The sequence below is a fragment of the Tinamus guttatus genome, unplaced genomic scaffold (assembly GCF_059628265.1).
Source record: "Tinamus guttatus ecotype Peru unplaced genomic scaffold, ASM5962826v1 Tinamus_guttatus_pri_ptg000245l, whole genome shotgun sequence".
In the NCBI taxonomy this organism is placed as follows: Eukaryota; Metazoa; Chordata; class Aves; order Tinamiformes; family Tinamidae; genus Tinamus; species Tinamus guttatus.
In genome coordinates this window covers 56,049-71,579 of record NW_028288779.1, presented here as the reverse complement: position 1 = coordinate 71,579, position 15,531 = coordinate 56,049, and the positions used below count along the sequence as shown (strand labels likewise).

Here is a 15,531-nt window from a genome sequence, read left to right as displayed (position 1 = left end):
GCATGGCATTAATTTCAAATCTAGAAAAAAAAAGTTTTTTTTTTTTACCAACATAAGCTGTTTTCAGCTGCTTTCCTATACCCCTGCCTGCTGCTATGTTGGTTTGTTTAGATTTTTCCCAATCCGAGAGATTGTGGCGCTAGGCACCACCTTGGATTAATTGTATTAGTCTTATGAACACTGTGCGTGACTTGGTTTCCTCCTCCATCTGCACTGTCTCTAATGAGATAAAATGTCAGGCTGGAGGAGGAGATGGAGGCAGAAAATGAAACCAGGTCCAAGGTTACGTCTGTACCGCAGAGCTAATTGCGTGGGGCAGCTGGCGCCGAGACACGAGCACCACAAAGTCCACCAAGAAACACTCCTGCGCTTGCTGCTCGTGGCTCCGGGCACCCGTGGGCCCCTCTGCTTGGATCCACGCACAGTCCATCGTGAAATAATTCCCTTTTGGGAGAAAAAGCGTGGGAGGGAGGGATGTGCCTGCCTTCTCGTTGCAAAGGGATTCATTGGACTGAAGCCCCAGGTAAAGCAGGGCAGGGTTTCTAACCCATACCCTGCCAGCTGGGGTCTAAAAACACCTTTTAAAAATTGTGTTTTTTACTATTTTTAAGAGTTTTTTTCTGCGAGGAGGAGCCAAGGCGGAGGTTGCTGCCCATGCTGGAGGTGACTCCAGCCGGGCCGTGTCTGAACCAGCCCCGGCGCTTGTGACCTTCACTTCACACATTCCCCACCAAGTGCAGCTTTCCAGATGACGAATTTAAACAACAGGCTTTTCCTAGCCATCCTTTCAGGCTTTTTCCGGACCCCTCGGACTTCACAAGTCACCAGCCGAAAATCACAGCGCAAAGGAGGATATTTCAGCAAAACAAGGCGGAATTCGCCCAGCTCAGCCCCTCCTCCGGCAGCTTCTCCGTCTGTGTCGCGAATGCCGTGTGCCTGGCGACCAGGGCTGGAGCAGGGATGCGGGTTTTCCTTACAAAACGTGGATATTGGGCCCACGCCTTGGCCTCGACAGTCCCACAGAGCTCGGCCCTGTCACGCGCCCGCTCCTCCCCGCCGCAGGGGGCGCTGGTGGCTCCCCGCGCCCGGAAGCGCCGCTCGTGCTTGGGGCGGCGGTTGCGGGCCGGGCCGGGCCGGGCCGGGCCTGTCCGAACCGGGCCGGGCCGCTATGGACATCCTCAAGCGGGAGATCAGCCGCAAGCGGCAGCTGCTGCAGGAGAAGGAGCTCGTGGGGGTGAGGGCCGGGCCGGACCAGGCCGGGGCGGCGCGAGGGGGCAGAGGCCGAGGCCTCCCGGGATGTGGGGGCAAGGCCCGGCCCGGGGCCCGGATCGGCTCGGGAAGCGCCAGGAGTGCCCTGGGATGCGGGAAGGGATCGGGAAGGGCTGCGGAGGGGGCGGATTTGGCGTCGTTGCGGGGGCGGGGGAGAGGACATTGGGGGCACAAAGGGAGCCTGGGACGGGGGTCCCGGGAGAGGCCGGGCCCCGCTTTGGGGATTCAGGATGTATTTTGGGTCTGAAACGTTCCCAACGCAGGAAGCTCCTGCGTTAAACACAAGCAGAGCGCGCGCGCTGGCCTCAGGTGGGTGCCGCCTGGATCATCGCAGTGTCTGGAAGGCCATTTCCGGACACTATGTATCTTTTTCTACCTATATCTGTCTATACATCCATACAGGTGCAGCAAACAAGCCTAGAAAACATCCCGTACCGACAGGATTTCTCTCACCCAGTTTAAAGTGACGTGTTGTATGATGTGTTTTGTGCCGTTTCGTTAAACGTTTTACTGAATCGGGGCCTTGTTGTGCAGATCTGAAGTGAAACTGGGGGCACTTTGCACTACCCAGCACTGTGGCCTTGTGTAATAGAAAGGGATTTTCTTCTCAGAGCGCCGATGAACATGTTACGCATCCCAGCCTCTCAGATTAGAAATATTTGCTGAGAAATTGCTCTATATTGCAGTTATTAAAGACAAAAAATGAACACTCCCACTTCCAAAAACAACTAAAATGAACAAAAATTCAGGTTGGAAGCCACTATAAAAAATCAGCTTTCTTTGTGGAAGGACCTAGCTGAATTCACCAAATCCAGGGAATTTGAGCCATTACTGCCAAAATACACGGAGCTGGAAAATGCTGACACTTATCTTCTCTTTTAGGAAAATAAAAAGTACTTTAAGCGCAGCGAGTTAGCCAAAAAGGAAGAGGAGGCCTACTTCCAGAGATGTGGCTACAAGGTACTGTAATTGGCGCTTCGAGAACTTGTGTTTACTTTGAAGTCTGCATTTTATTATCAACAGCATAAATACTGTTAATGGTAATTGTTGTTCTTGTTCTTTGTTCAATCTGTTAATGGTATACATTAGCCTGTAAATGAGAAGCCACCTGGAGAGGTAGGAGTTTCCAAAACCATTTTCAATGCAGGAAAAGATGTGCATGATGTAAAGCAACTTCAGTTTTGTGTTATGGTTTGGCTTTTCCTTTTCATTTATTTATTTTTCATGGAAAGCATGAAGTGGCTTGGAATCAAAGCTTGTCTTCCGTTCTTTTCAAACTGTGCTTTTAGGCATGAACACTGACATATCCACCTCCCCTTATCTTAAAAAAAATAATAATAAAAATAAAATTGGCATGCTACCATGCTACCATTCAGATAATTTTCAAGGTGATCTTGCCAAAATTTCCAAAAGAAATCAGTATAGAGTGGGTGCGTGTTAAAAAGACCTGTCAAATTTCATACCATGTACATTTGTAATTTTTTTTTTTTTTGGCTCCCAGTCACCCAGCACTGAAAGAGTGCAGTACAGCATTTGTTTTCTTGCTGGCAAAATATGAGGGGAAAAAAAAATGGTAACCTTGGGTGCATTTTGAAACAAATGAGTGATCTGGAAGGCTTTATCTGCCTTGTGATGGTGTTAGGAAATAGTTTTCTTGGAAAGAATGCTGTTTATTTTACAAGTGTGTGTGTATGCCTGCTTGCTTGGTTATATATGTGTGTGAGGGGCTTTGCAGTCCATTTGGGAAGGCAGGGGCTCAGAATCTTGTTTACTGCTGTGGGTGCAGATAGGAGGCTTTGTTTTCAGTTGAACTTTACCCAGTTAGTGACTTATTCAGAAACCTTGATCTGTTTGTGGACTATTTAAACATTGATGCCAAAACAATTTTTGGAAGGCATCACTATGCAGTATAAAGCCACAAATGAGGCATCTGTGCTGCTGCAGGAAATGAAATGGAAGTGTAACCCTGAAAAGAGCTTTAAAATAAGCTATTTTATTAAATTTAGCACCTTTTTAGAGCCTCCCAGATTTCTGCATTTGCTCTTTACTTTATTAATAAAATGTAGAATATGGGCTGATTTCTTTTAAAAATCAGGTGCTTCTTTGCTTTGCCTAGACTTAATAAATTGTATTTATTTGACTTGCTTGAAAAAGAAAGCCCTGAAACCAAATAACTGTGATAAAGATATGCCTTGTAACTTGGAGTCCAGCTAACAGAATGGATCAAATCTTACCCCCAGTGCTGCTGTCTTTTTAAGAATGTTTCTCAGTTAAAATCTGTGTATATCCTTCTGCCATGGGAGTGTATTTCCTTGTATATATTTACACAGTTCTTTCATATTTTGTGTTGCCTGTTCATTCCCCTCTCCTGCACTGATGGATGGTTCGTTTTCCCCCTCCCTTTGTGTGTTGAGTATTGGCTTGATTGTCCATTCCTTGCTTGCCCCCAAACTCTTGTGACTGTGAGATGAGGTTCTATGTTTGCATTGAATATAGAGATTTGTGGCTCAGCATTGAAACTGGAGCCACAGGGGTGGGTCTTTGTATCCGTATGGAGTTGTACTGATGCCTGGGCACAGGACTGGGTTGTTGGCCTGAAAGCTTTTTTTGTATATTTTAAGCATTTTTACTTAAAAATGGGTCTAGCACATCCATCAAGCTGAACCTGAATATAGATTGGAATTGACAACTTACTGTCCATATATGGGATGCTACAGACTACTGTAGAATTGAGTATTTCCCTTTTAGCGGGAAAGGAAATAAATTCTAATAAGGTAACTAGGAGAAACAAGATGTGAATAAGCCCTGGAAACGTTTCATATTATAGGAATATTACCAACACCAATCTACCCATGCAATCAGAGATGTCAAATTGGGCTTATAAAGGAACTGTAGCTGCATGACTGCTGTCTCGATGTGGCCTTGATCAAAGAAGGTTTTATTTGCATTATTAAAATACTGAGTAATGAAGAAGAAAGGCACTGTTTGATTCAGGGACCTTCTTTTAGATTAAGAGAATTTGTTAATGAGATGTTATTCTTATGAAGAGAGGTTGGGTGTTTTTTTTTTTTTTTTTTTTGTATTTGCAAGAAACTGTGCTCATTTGGCAAGTTTGTTGGAAAAATGCGTTACCTTAAACAAACAAACAAACACATCTCAAAATGCAACTTAAACTACGAATCACTGCTAACTGCACTCAGACCACTGAGGTTGTAGGTAACGAACATTTTGAGCACCAAAAGGAGTCCCACCCTCTCCATGCTCCAGGGTGCTCATTTCTGCTCTTGTGCCCGTGTGAGCTGGGTGAGTACCTTTATTTTTTGCTGGATTATTTTCTGTTTATTTTCCCCAACTGGTTCATCACATAGTGATCCGAATGGGTAAGGAAGACAGGGTAAGGGCAGGAAGGAACAGGCAGAGGTGGGTAGTGTTATTTTTGGCACTGGTGGTGACATACCCCTGCTCAAGTAATTGCCAAACCTTGGCTGTTGTCTGTTCCAGGTGCCGCAAACGTCGCTTCCTGCAACTGCAGAAGCGTTAAGTAAACCCTTACACTTATAAAATAACATAGACTCTTTTCTGGTTTTCAGTTACAGGCGACAAAATTTATACAACTAAAATTTTAAATTGATACCATCCTATTATAACCTGTATCCCAGAGTTCCAGTGTTACTATCAATGTATGGATTTACTTCTGCTGACACTTTAGTAACTACATCTGTTGTATGTAGGTACAGCAGGAAGAGGAGGAGGAGAAACCACTGACTTCATCAAATCCAGTGCTGGAATTGGAATTAGCAGAAGAAAAGCTACCAATGACTCTTTCCAGACAGGAGGTGAGTCCATCATGATAAGCTAATGAGTTTGCAGTGGATACACCTGAAATTTAAGACTGTGTTTTCTAACAAACTGTGTTTTCTATGACAGTTTGTAGTAAATCATGAATCTTCATTTTTACAGTCAATCATCTTTACTCATCAGGGATCTGTTGCCTGCATGAAAGCTCAAAGATACACAGGTGGATAGAGCCTTTTTCATACGGATCTTAGCAGATGTGCTAAAGCATTTGGCATCTCTTTCAGATGATCTCTTATAAGAATACCCTGATTCTGAGATAATACTGAATGTGGCATGCCAGGTTTTCCAGGTTTTTCCTTTTTTATTTTCAGCTTCTGTGCTATATGCATAGTTGGTCTGAAACCAAATATAGAAACTAAGTAGATTTTGGAAATGTATCTTGGTTCCTGTAAGAAACAATCCTACGCTAGAGCTGCTGCTGTGCTTTTTATCCCTTCTAAGGATAAAAAAAAAAGTGAATGTGAGTTCATAAAACAGATTTTTATGCCAAAGCAGAGGAGAAGCAGGAAGCTTAAGAGTAATATTAAGTACAGGATAAATTGAAGACTTTGAATATTGAATTTCACAGCTGAGATCATCCAGGGATGTCACTTGTGCCCTTAGTTTTGCAAGACACTTGCCTAGTGCTTGATACACAAAATGAATAAGGTAAGAGGTTTAGAAGGCAATGTGTGAGATCAGGAAGAGGGAAAATCTCTGCCCATGACTTTGCAAGTCAGCTGAGCAGGGCTGTTACACCTCAGTTATACCTAGTTTTAAAATAACTATTACATTAGATTAGAGACAATATTTGCCAAGTGCTTTAGGGTGAGACTCTTCAGAAGTCAGTCTTGCAGATGTGTTGGGTCAACCCACAGCATAGTTAAAAGTATTTTTATTGCCTGGACAAGTAGGCGAGTGAGGTTATTGTCAAGTTCCTTTGTGATTTCAAAAATGGTATTTATATTCTGCCAGAAGGATTTGTTTTCCTTTTTTATTATTGTGTGTGTGTGAGTTGAGATTTTTATGCAAAAATTAGAGCAGTCATATTTGGAGTGACCTTTCCATGAAATACTGTGGGAATTTTATTTTTAGATTGTGAAATGTCTGAAAGATTTTCCTACTACTTAAAATATTGCCATTTCCTCTCCAGGCAGGCTCAGCTTGTTATTCTAAGCAATGTAAATAAATCTAGTGTTCTGGATTTTATTTTTCTTCCTTTTAGCATTTCTATAAGGGCATGCTTTGATTCTTTTTAGGTTATTAGGAGACTGAGAGAGAGAGGTGAACCAGTGAGACTGTTTGGAGAAACAGATTATGATGCATTTCAACGTTTGAGGAAGATAGAAATTCTTGCCCCTGAAGTTAACAAGGTAAGACTGGCTAGCTAGTTACTGCTAGCTAATTAATGACAGTTGCTTATTTCTGGTGCAGTAACCAAGCCTAAATACTGTAAATGTAACAGATACTGAAAATGTTTCTCTAAATTTTCACAAGGGAGGAATAGTACAGAATGAAGGACTTGCTCTTGCTCTTCTTCACTCTTTTTTTTTTTTTTTTTTTTTTTTGCAAAAATGTCATAGAGTTTCCACGCACAATCACAATTCCTGAAGTTAGATGGTTTAACCCTAGAAAACTCCTAGGCCTTTGAGTTGAAAAAGGGGCCTCCAGGTGGCAGCCATAGACCAGCTGTTGTCCACTTTCTAACCAGCAGAAAAAAAACTTTTTTTTGGTTTAAACTGGGCTTTGTGTTTATATGTGTGTCTGGCAAGATACAGGTGCACATGAATATGTCAAGGCCATAACTTGTTATGAATACTTTCTTTTTCATTCCTCCTTCCTTTAAAGTAACAGTGTCTCAAATGACTAAAAGATAAATCTTAGTGTCCTGATTTGTTTCTTTTGTCAAGAATCAATCAGGAAGGTGTGGAGATGCAATTGTTTGTTTAATTTTCAGTATTGACCAAAGTTGCCTAGAGGCTGAGAGCATAGAGCTCAGTTTTATTCCCTGATTCATCACAAATTGAATTGCTTGAAAGCCCTTTGGAGAGGCTGCCCAGAGAAGGAGAACGTTTCCTGTTCAGATCGTTTAAAGCATAACCAAAGGCTTTTTAATAAAAAGTCTTAACAAAAGCTTTCTCCCACTGATGCCTGTGACAAAAGTTTTCATGACATTGGTACAAGTATGAGCAAGTAGTAAGGTCATAAATAGGATTGTGTAGATTTTTTTTTTAAAATCATATGTTTTGGTCACTATTATTGCTGAATTTCACTTAAATATGGATAATCACTATAAGCACACTGTGCTTCAAACATTTTTTAAACTAAGAAATGGGTAATAGAAGTGCTCCAGGCAGTTAAGAACTAGGATGGAAAAGAGGAAGTAATCGTATGTGTATATTTTAAGTGGACTGAATAAATTTATCTTAAAGTAGGAAATGTTATATTCATTTATAGAGCTTTATACCTCACTTCTCATCTTAAGAAATGCAAGTCTTCTGACTGAGACTGTCATGTTTCCTATTCTATTTTAAAGCAGCTCTTAACAGCATAAATATGATAGATACATATTTCTTTTTTTTTTCTAAACGTATCTTGTGGAGTGAAGCATACAAGCATTGATAATAATGGAATGCTACATAAATGTTTTGTGTAATAGTACTGAAGGAGAGGTACTTTCATTATTTACAGCTTTTTCAGTTTTTCAGTTGCTTATGACGAGTTCTTTGTTTTGGGGTGGCACAGTGCATTGCTTGGAAAACATGTCTTGAAGAATGTCTTGGAAGTTAATTCAGTCTTCCTTGCCTTTTCAGATGAAAATGTGAGGAAAAGTCACGTTCTGGGATGTGAACATTGCCTAAGTTTATGCATATGCTTTATGCTAAGCACTGAAGCAATTCTGTTTTCTGTTCTTTCAGTCTGAATTCAGAAAACAAAGCTCAACCTTAATGTATGTTTTTGAAGAATTGGTCTTAAATAAAAGTTGGGTGTACGCTGTGACAATTCTAAACTGTTTTTTAAAAACTGTTTATTTCTTCTCTCTTCAAGGGATTGAGGAATGACCTGAAGGCTGCCTTGGATAAGATTGACCAGCAGTATCTGAATGAAATTGTTGGTGGCCAGGAAGCAGGTGAAGATGACTCACAGAATGACTTGAAGGTCCATGAGGAGAATACTACTATTGAAGAACTGGAGGTATATGATGGGTAGATTTTAATTCAGGGGTTTTGGGTGAAATATGCCGTAATATTGTTGTGAGAAAGCTTTGGACAAACACTGCAGCTGTTTTTTGTCAACATCTAATTTGGGTATTCTGAATAACCGTTAAAATATAGTCTATTAGGAAAAATAGCTTTCTAAGCTTGAAGCCTCCAGTCTTAGTTACTTTCCTAAGTTCTGAATTGCACCATAGGTGGCTATAATAGAGATGTGCAAACTCATGTAGTCTTGTTCACAACACCCCATCTAAAAGAGACCAGGAGCTTCCTGCAAGGCAAGTGTCACAGTTAGGATCCCCTCTGTAGGGAATTTGAAGTAGAGAATTTAATACGAAAGCATTACCTCATCACAAATACTAAGGCTTTTGCAGTGAGTATTTGAGAAATCTGAGGCATTTGAGATGACTTTTCCTTAGCAGAAAAGATGGACTCTGAATAATAGGCACACAGAATGTTTTGACTGATATAAAAGCAGAGAAATGGAAATTAGAAGAAGGCATTCCACAAAAAAATGCAAATGCAAAGATGATGTGTCCCAGAAACTTCAGTGGAAATGACTACTTTGTATTGAAGGAATGTCAAGGTATTTGTGTGAGTGAGTGGAGAATGAGTGCCATGAAATGCATTCAGCAGCGGGAATTTTAGGGTGAGGTTTTCAAAAGCACATTAATTTATGAGCAGAAGACTTCTACCCTTAATCTTCCAACTCTGCAGAAGTTAATCTCCTTAACATCCCTCCAAAGGTGTGTTGAAAAAATAATCTGATTTATAACTAAAGCTTGAGTGAATACGTTATTATTAGGGGATAGTTTGGGGCTTTTATGTTAGGGTACTAAGAGTTCTGCTATAAGAAAACTGTTCTACCAGAGCTGATACCAGTTTTGATGGAATTGCTTTTATGGATTTGTTAGTTCTCAAAATCTTTCCTTTTTAGGGCAGTAGCACAGGCTTGGTTTGAGCTATGAAAGTAATTTTTTGGTAAAGTTTGAAAACACTTAAGTCTTATTTTTTTTGCTGTTTTAACTGAATTCAGCTGAGTATAAAGGGTTGGACTGAATGTGTTCCAAATCTAGGAGACTTTTAAACCAAAACTCACTTCGGAAACCTGAGCACAATAGAAATAAATATTGAAATCAAGTATATGTATTGGAAAATGCCTCTAAGAGTTGCTGTTAGTATTGAAAGTTTTGTGGTTTTGACAGGAAGCTAGAGTGCTGAAGCATACTTTTTTTTTTTTTTAGATTTATTTCTTTAATTTCATTTAATTGTATCCAAGAAATATTAAAAAGCATCAGAGAGGAAATGGCCATCAGCTTAAAAATGAAATAAGACAAAACTAAGTTAATCTATGGCCCTGGGGAACCTCAAAAATCCATTGCATCCACAGTTCCCCTTCATACAGTACTGTCAGAGAGCTGCTAATTATTATACCAATAATTTAGTAGTTAATGAATGAAAAATTGTTGCATTCACTTTTTTTTCCAGAAATATTCATCTTTTTTCACTGAATATTTTAATAGATCAGTAAGTCTCAGTAACATGTACAGCTGCTTTGTTCTGCTTTCTGACTAGTATTTTGTTTTTTATGGGCAGAGTTCATTGCTGTTCACGCTGCAGTGAATCACATAGTGAGTCAGACCAGTATTCTGCTTTGGAAGGGAGGAAAGGGGGGCGAATTAATAGGCACTGTAGAAATATTTTCCTTGTTTCTCCTGTCCTCTAGGTTCTGGGAGAATCGTTAGGACGAGGTGATGATCACTATGACATGGACATCATAACCAAGTTCCTGAAGGTAACAAGCTCTGGTTTAGCAGGCTGATTATTCCGTGACTGTGTCGTACTTTTCCTAGCATGAAAATACTTGGGGTGAGCAGAAGGGCTGATCCTTTAGTAAGCAGAAGGGCCAGTTCCATCTCCTTGCCAAGAAAGGCTCAACCATTGGGCTCAAGATGTTGTTTGTGTAGAAAGACTCCACTCTGCTTAGGGTAAGTCTGAAGTGACTCGATGGTTCAAGGGAAATCACAGCAGTGACTTCTCACAGTCCTGGGAAAGGGCTGTTGGGCACACACAGTTCCTCAAATTCCAGGTCTACTTTTCCAGGCAAAATAAGTATGGCTTTAATTTTCTTTTGATTGGTGGGTTAATTATGTGCAGTTGCTTCTATTTACTACTCTTCATTAAAAAAAATCCCCTCAAATCCCCTCCCTCCCCTCCTCAGGAAAAACGGTGCAAACTGGGATGAAACCTGGTATTGTTGTGTGAAATAAGAGAATTTTAAAGGAAGTTCACTAGCTTTACTAAGGAAGCAGGTTGAAGTGGATAGTATGAAATTGTTTCCTTATTTCCTGGCAAGAAGCCTGTATTGCCTCTCACTTGAGTCGGTTGCTCCCTGTGTTACTAACTGGATGATCAGGGATTGCGGCAGGAGCTGAAGCTGCATTTGTGTTTATCAGGTAAGTTGGCACTTCAACAGAGTTTGGGCTGAGCTGCCAGGCAAGGAGAGCTCAGGGAAGGTTATCCAGAGGGTGCATTTGGTGTGCTTGGCTTCTGGTTCATCCATTCTCCACTGTCATCTTCATCATTCCTTAGGCTCCTTCTCAAATTGTGCCAAAACATCAGTGTCTTCTTAGGTCTTCACCCTTCTTATGGCCCTCTCTCTGCGTCAGCGCTGGTATCTATATTGTTGCTTCCTTATTTTATCTCATGCTCGTTTTTGAACACTGTCCACGCTGTCCTTGTGACCCCAGCGTTGTTCCTATCCCTCCGTGCAAGGCTTCCTGCCTCTCTCATTCGAGTTTCTCCTAAAAACTTTTCCCGTGGTGACTGCAACCCCAGTCCGCTGTTCCAGCCGCTTTCCCGGCGGTTTCCAGGAAGGAGTCACTAGATGGCAGCACGACACAAACTCGCTCCTGCTTTGCAGTTTCTCCTCGGCGTTTGGGCCAAGGAGCTGAACGCCCGCGAGGACTACGTGAAGCGGGGGGTGCAGGGCAAGCTGAGCAGCGCCACGCAGAAGCAGACCGAGTCCTACCTGCGGCCCCTCTTCAGAAAGCTTCGGAAAAGGGTGAGTGAGTTAAATGCCCCATAGACAAAATAATCTCCTACTGTCCCAGTGACCTGGGACTGTATTTTGCACGTTGCCACTAGCTACTAGGTGCAACCACTTAACCTTTTCTGCTTCATGTCCTTCCTCTGAGTAATGAAGATATTTTCCTTCATTAAAATCCTTGAGTGAGACTATAAATGCTGAGTAGGATGGTTTTGCTAAGCTGTGTATTTTGAAGTAAAGCTGTTTTGTTTTCTCTTGCAGACGCTTCCTGCAGACATCAAAGAATCAATAACAGATATTATTAAATTCATGTTGCAAAGAGAGTATGTGAAGGTATGTTTGCACTTTTGCAGGCAGTCTGATTCTAATAGATTGAGTGTGTACGTGAGCATTCCCGTTTTACATCTCGGAGAAACGTGCCTGGAAGATCCCATGATGCATATTCAAAGTGACAAATGATTCCTAGGGATTGGATAGTGCTCGACACAAGGCCCATCTTGGTGAAACTGCATAACCTGCAAGCACGAACAGAACTTTTCTCAGGGATAATTGTATTATGTTGCAGAGGAATCCTGAATGGGAAACCTGATAGTATAAGATTAAATGGAGGCATTGAATTAACAGAGATAATTGGGTGTTGATTAATTAATTGGGAATTAACTGAGGTTAATTGAGGTATTGTGTATGATACAGTGTCTCTTTCTCTGTTCACGTGAACAGACTTGCTCAGGTTGAGGTGAGTTACTGAACAGTGTTCAGGACAAGGTCTGGTTGCAAGGTCAAAGGCAGTTTTAGGTCTTTGTAGCTGCCCTCACAAGCAGAGCTGATACCAGCAGCATTTGCTTAAGCAGCCTGTGTATGTAGAGGGAATCAAGCCTCGCTTTGCCTTCAGTTTTCTAGTGTTTCTTAGACTTGTGAGGACCTGGGGTAGTTTTGTCTAGCAAGCAAGCAAACCTGCTTTTACTGTTGAAAACCCTTCAGATGGCCTAGGGCAAGTCTAGTTCAAATCAGCTTAAAGCAGGACTGGATGTGTGGGTTGTATTTTTTTTTTTTGGCATTCTGCTGAGATTCCCTCTCCAATGCCTTCACGAGGAAGCGGGGAGTGCACTGGAATGTGGCCTATCTTGTAGGTTAATCAGCTGGGCCCTTCTGTCTCGCAGGTGCTTGGCTTTGTGTAAACTTCACCCACTGATTGAGGGGGGTTGAGTTTACATTTCGAAGACTGTTTTTTCCCTTGAGGCTAATGAGCCCTGTGCTTTTAAAGATACTCACATCCTTGTCCATTTTGCTTCCTATCATCTTGCCTCTTGCTGCTGTCTTGTGTGCTCTTCGTGCTCTAAAGCTTTAAATTTTAAAATCTTCTGGCAGCAGGAAAATGCCATAATGCAAGCTGTCCCCTCAACATTAATTAACCCTGTTGTGATAGCCTTGGCAGGGTCATTAATAGCATGCTCACCTACCATGTTTCATTGCAAGCCATATTTCAGTCAGTGCTATTCCATGTTTTCTTTAAATATGTCAATGCTGGCTTAATATTAGTATGTGGCTTCAGCTGTGTCTAACTCTGATAGTTCACATCTTGCCCCGTGTAGGTGAAGACAGAGTCATGTCTATTCTTTAGATTTGCTCTCAGCTTCTTGAGCTCTTTCCTTCCTGCAAACCCCTTGCTCATTATTCACCTCCCAACTTCCTCAGTCCAGAACGTAAAGAAGCTGCAGGCAGTGGTTGTAGTCGCTGCTGCTTGTGCTGTGGTCCCCAAATGTGAGATGGGATAAATGAAGCCTTTATCAGTGAGGCTTATAGCTGATAGTGGAGGAATGTCCTGCTCAAAGTGAGCCCTGAAGATGTGTTTTTGTAACTGGGTGTGTGTCTGTCCCCCTCACTTCCTGCCTCTCAGTTGCCCTTAAAAAAAGAAAAATAAAAGGGAGCAAAAGGAGCAAACCCCCAAACCTTCCTCCTTCTCCTTTCTCTGTTTATCTCCTTCCTTGTTTTAACCCCTTCCTTTCTCAGGGGTGGTGCCTGCTACAACTTTATGTTGAGTGGTGCCTGCCATGTTGATGATATCCATTCACTGGCACTGCTCCCCTCATAAGCATGTTACAAATGGGCTTTTTTAACCCAGTTTTGTAACGAGGTGGTTCTTGGCCACTGTGGAAGGTGGCTGCTCTCCCCACGAGCTGTCGAGGTGCTGGGTGCTCTCCTTGCCGTGCATAAATATATTGTGTTGGGAACGTGTGTTGATACTAACCAGCTTTACAAACATGGAGCCTGCCTCGGAGAGACCGAAGGGGATTTGGTTATTGTCAGAAGCTGTGTCTGGTAATGCAGTAAATGGGCAGACTCTGCTCTCGAAAGCCCTTCGTGCCTTGCTGAGTGCACATGTGCTCTCATTCCTGCAGGCAAACGATGCCTATCTCCAGATGGCCATTGGAAACGCTCCGTGGCCCATTGGGGTCACTATGGTGGGGATCCACGCTCGGACGGGCCGCGAAAAGATTTTCTCCAAGCATGTAGCCCACGTGCTCAACGATGAGACTCAGAGGAAATACATCCAGGTAAGTGCTGGGCACGATAGCCTTGAAAACCCTGCAGACTTGCTTGTGAAGTTAGAGGGGTTTTGTCCTTTTGCTGCTCCTGCAGCAAGAAGATAATCTGTGTTCTGCGGTAGAGTTTGTCATCTGTGCTCTGAGCAGAGTTTGCAACAACCAAACAAGACCTCAGCAGCACAGCTGTAGTGCTAAGACATCCTTTGCAGGCTATTTTCTCCACTGAGAAGGCCAGAGCTTCCTCTAAATCATCTTTCTCTTCACCGAGGAGCCATCCTCCGTGCTGATTTTATGACAGGCACATGTCTTCCTGCCGTCCTTGAGTGCAATTTCATTGCTGAGTTACACCACAGCAGTTTTCTTGCTTCTTCATTAGACTTTTATGTGTGACTTGAAAGAAAATAATCACAGCACTTCTGTCAGGTTGTTCTTTGGGAGTCAGTGCCTTAAAAGAACTGAAAACTCCATATCTTGCCTTTCTTTTTGATTTCTTTTCAAGCTTCTCCATTATGTAGGTCAGGTGCCATAACAGCACAGTAAAGAACAGCATTTCTCCTCTCAAAGGGAGCTGATTGGTATTTCTCTTACTTCCATAGCTTTATTTGGTGTCAAAAGTAGTCTGATTTTTTCCCTCTATTTAAAATCACTCTTTTTTAATAAACATGTTTCTTTTAAATCTTTCACTTTGATAATGTCATTTTCTCCCTTGGGGGTGAAGCAGTACTAAAACATGACCGTGATTCTTCACTATGAATCTCTCACAAAGGGCTAAATCTGTAATTTCTTAAGTTACACCACAAACCCCTTTGTAATACTGGAGATATTTGGCACTTTGCAGGGACAAAAGCTAACAAAACTTGAAAAGACACAACAAAAAACCCGAGCGAGCACAACAAAATAGCAACCATTTGTTTTTAATTCTCCTTGAGCGGAAAAGGAACCGCTTGGCTGTTGAGCGTGTTTGACAGGCGCAGTTTATTACAGAGTCTCCCTGTTTTGGTGCTTCCCAGGGGCTGAAGAGGCTCATGACCATTTGCCAGAAGCACTTCCCGACGGACCCGTCCAAGTGTGTGGAGTACAACGCGCTGTGAGGCGCCGGCGCCGCTCGCAGGGGCCCAGGCAGCGGCGAAAACAGCTCGTGCTCGAACACAGCAGGAACGTAGGGGGGTTTGCACAAAAGCAGAAACCAGCAGGTTTCTCTACAGCTTCTTTTCTACAAGCTCCATCTATTTATACATCTTTTAAATGCTTTACACTGAACAGATCCAGTACGCAATGGGATTTTTTTTTTGAGGGGAGGGGATTAAGTACCAGGGGACAGTGACCATGAGTGTTGTTTTTATTTGGGGACATCTCCAAACTGAACTGATTCTCTCCGTTTCCCTATCTCAAGGACGTAGGTGAGGCACAGCCCTGCAGGGAGCGTGTGTGAAGTTTTTTGGCTGCTTTCCCATTGGAAACTGATGTGGGGAGATGATTAGAGGGGAGCAGTTGAATCTGAATCTTGGTTATTTCTGTAAATATGAAGAGTTTAATGGCTAATCTTTCATGTGGTATTTATCAAGGGGAGAAAAAAAGTTTATATATTTCTTAGTGGAAAAATGTAGCCAGTCTG

General features: G+C 42.2%; 1 protein-coding gene across 2 annotated transcripts; it reads left to right on the top strand.

Moving 5' to 3' along the window:
• The first annotated feature begins 1,114 nt into the window (after positions 1–1,114).
• On the top strand, positions 1,115–15,018 carry PRPF18 (pre-mRNA processing factor 18). 2 transcript variants are annotated; one of them, XM_088526285.1, is made up of 11 exons: positions 1,115–1,234; positions 2,152–2,229; positions 2,359–2,385; positions 5,001–5,105; positions 6,366–6,479; positions 8,155–8,301; positions 10,048–10,116; positions 11,245–11,385; positions 11,632–11,703; positions 13,770–13,925; positions 14,927–15,018. In XM_088526285.1, exons 1-11 carry the CDS (start codon positions 1,169–1,171, stop codon positions 15,005–15,007), a joined length of 1,056 nt encoding a protein of 351 aa, XP_088382411.1. In that variant the 5' UTR covers positions 1,115–1,168; the 3' UTR covers positions 15,008–15,018. The 2 variants fall into 2 exon arrangements, with proteins under 2 accessions (XP_088382411.1, XP_088382412.1); XM_088526286.1 differs by lacking the exon at positions 2,359–2,385.
• The last annotated feature ends 513 nt before the right edge of the window (positions 15,019–15,531 follow it).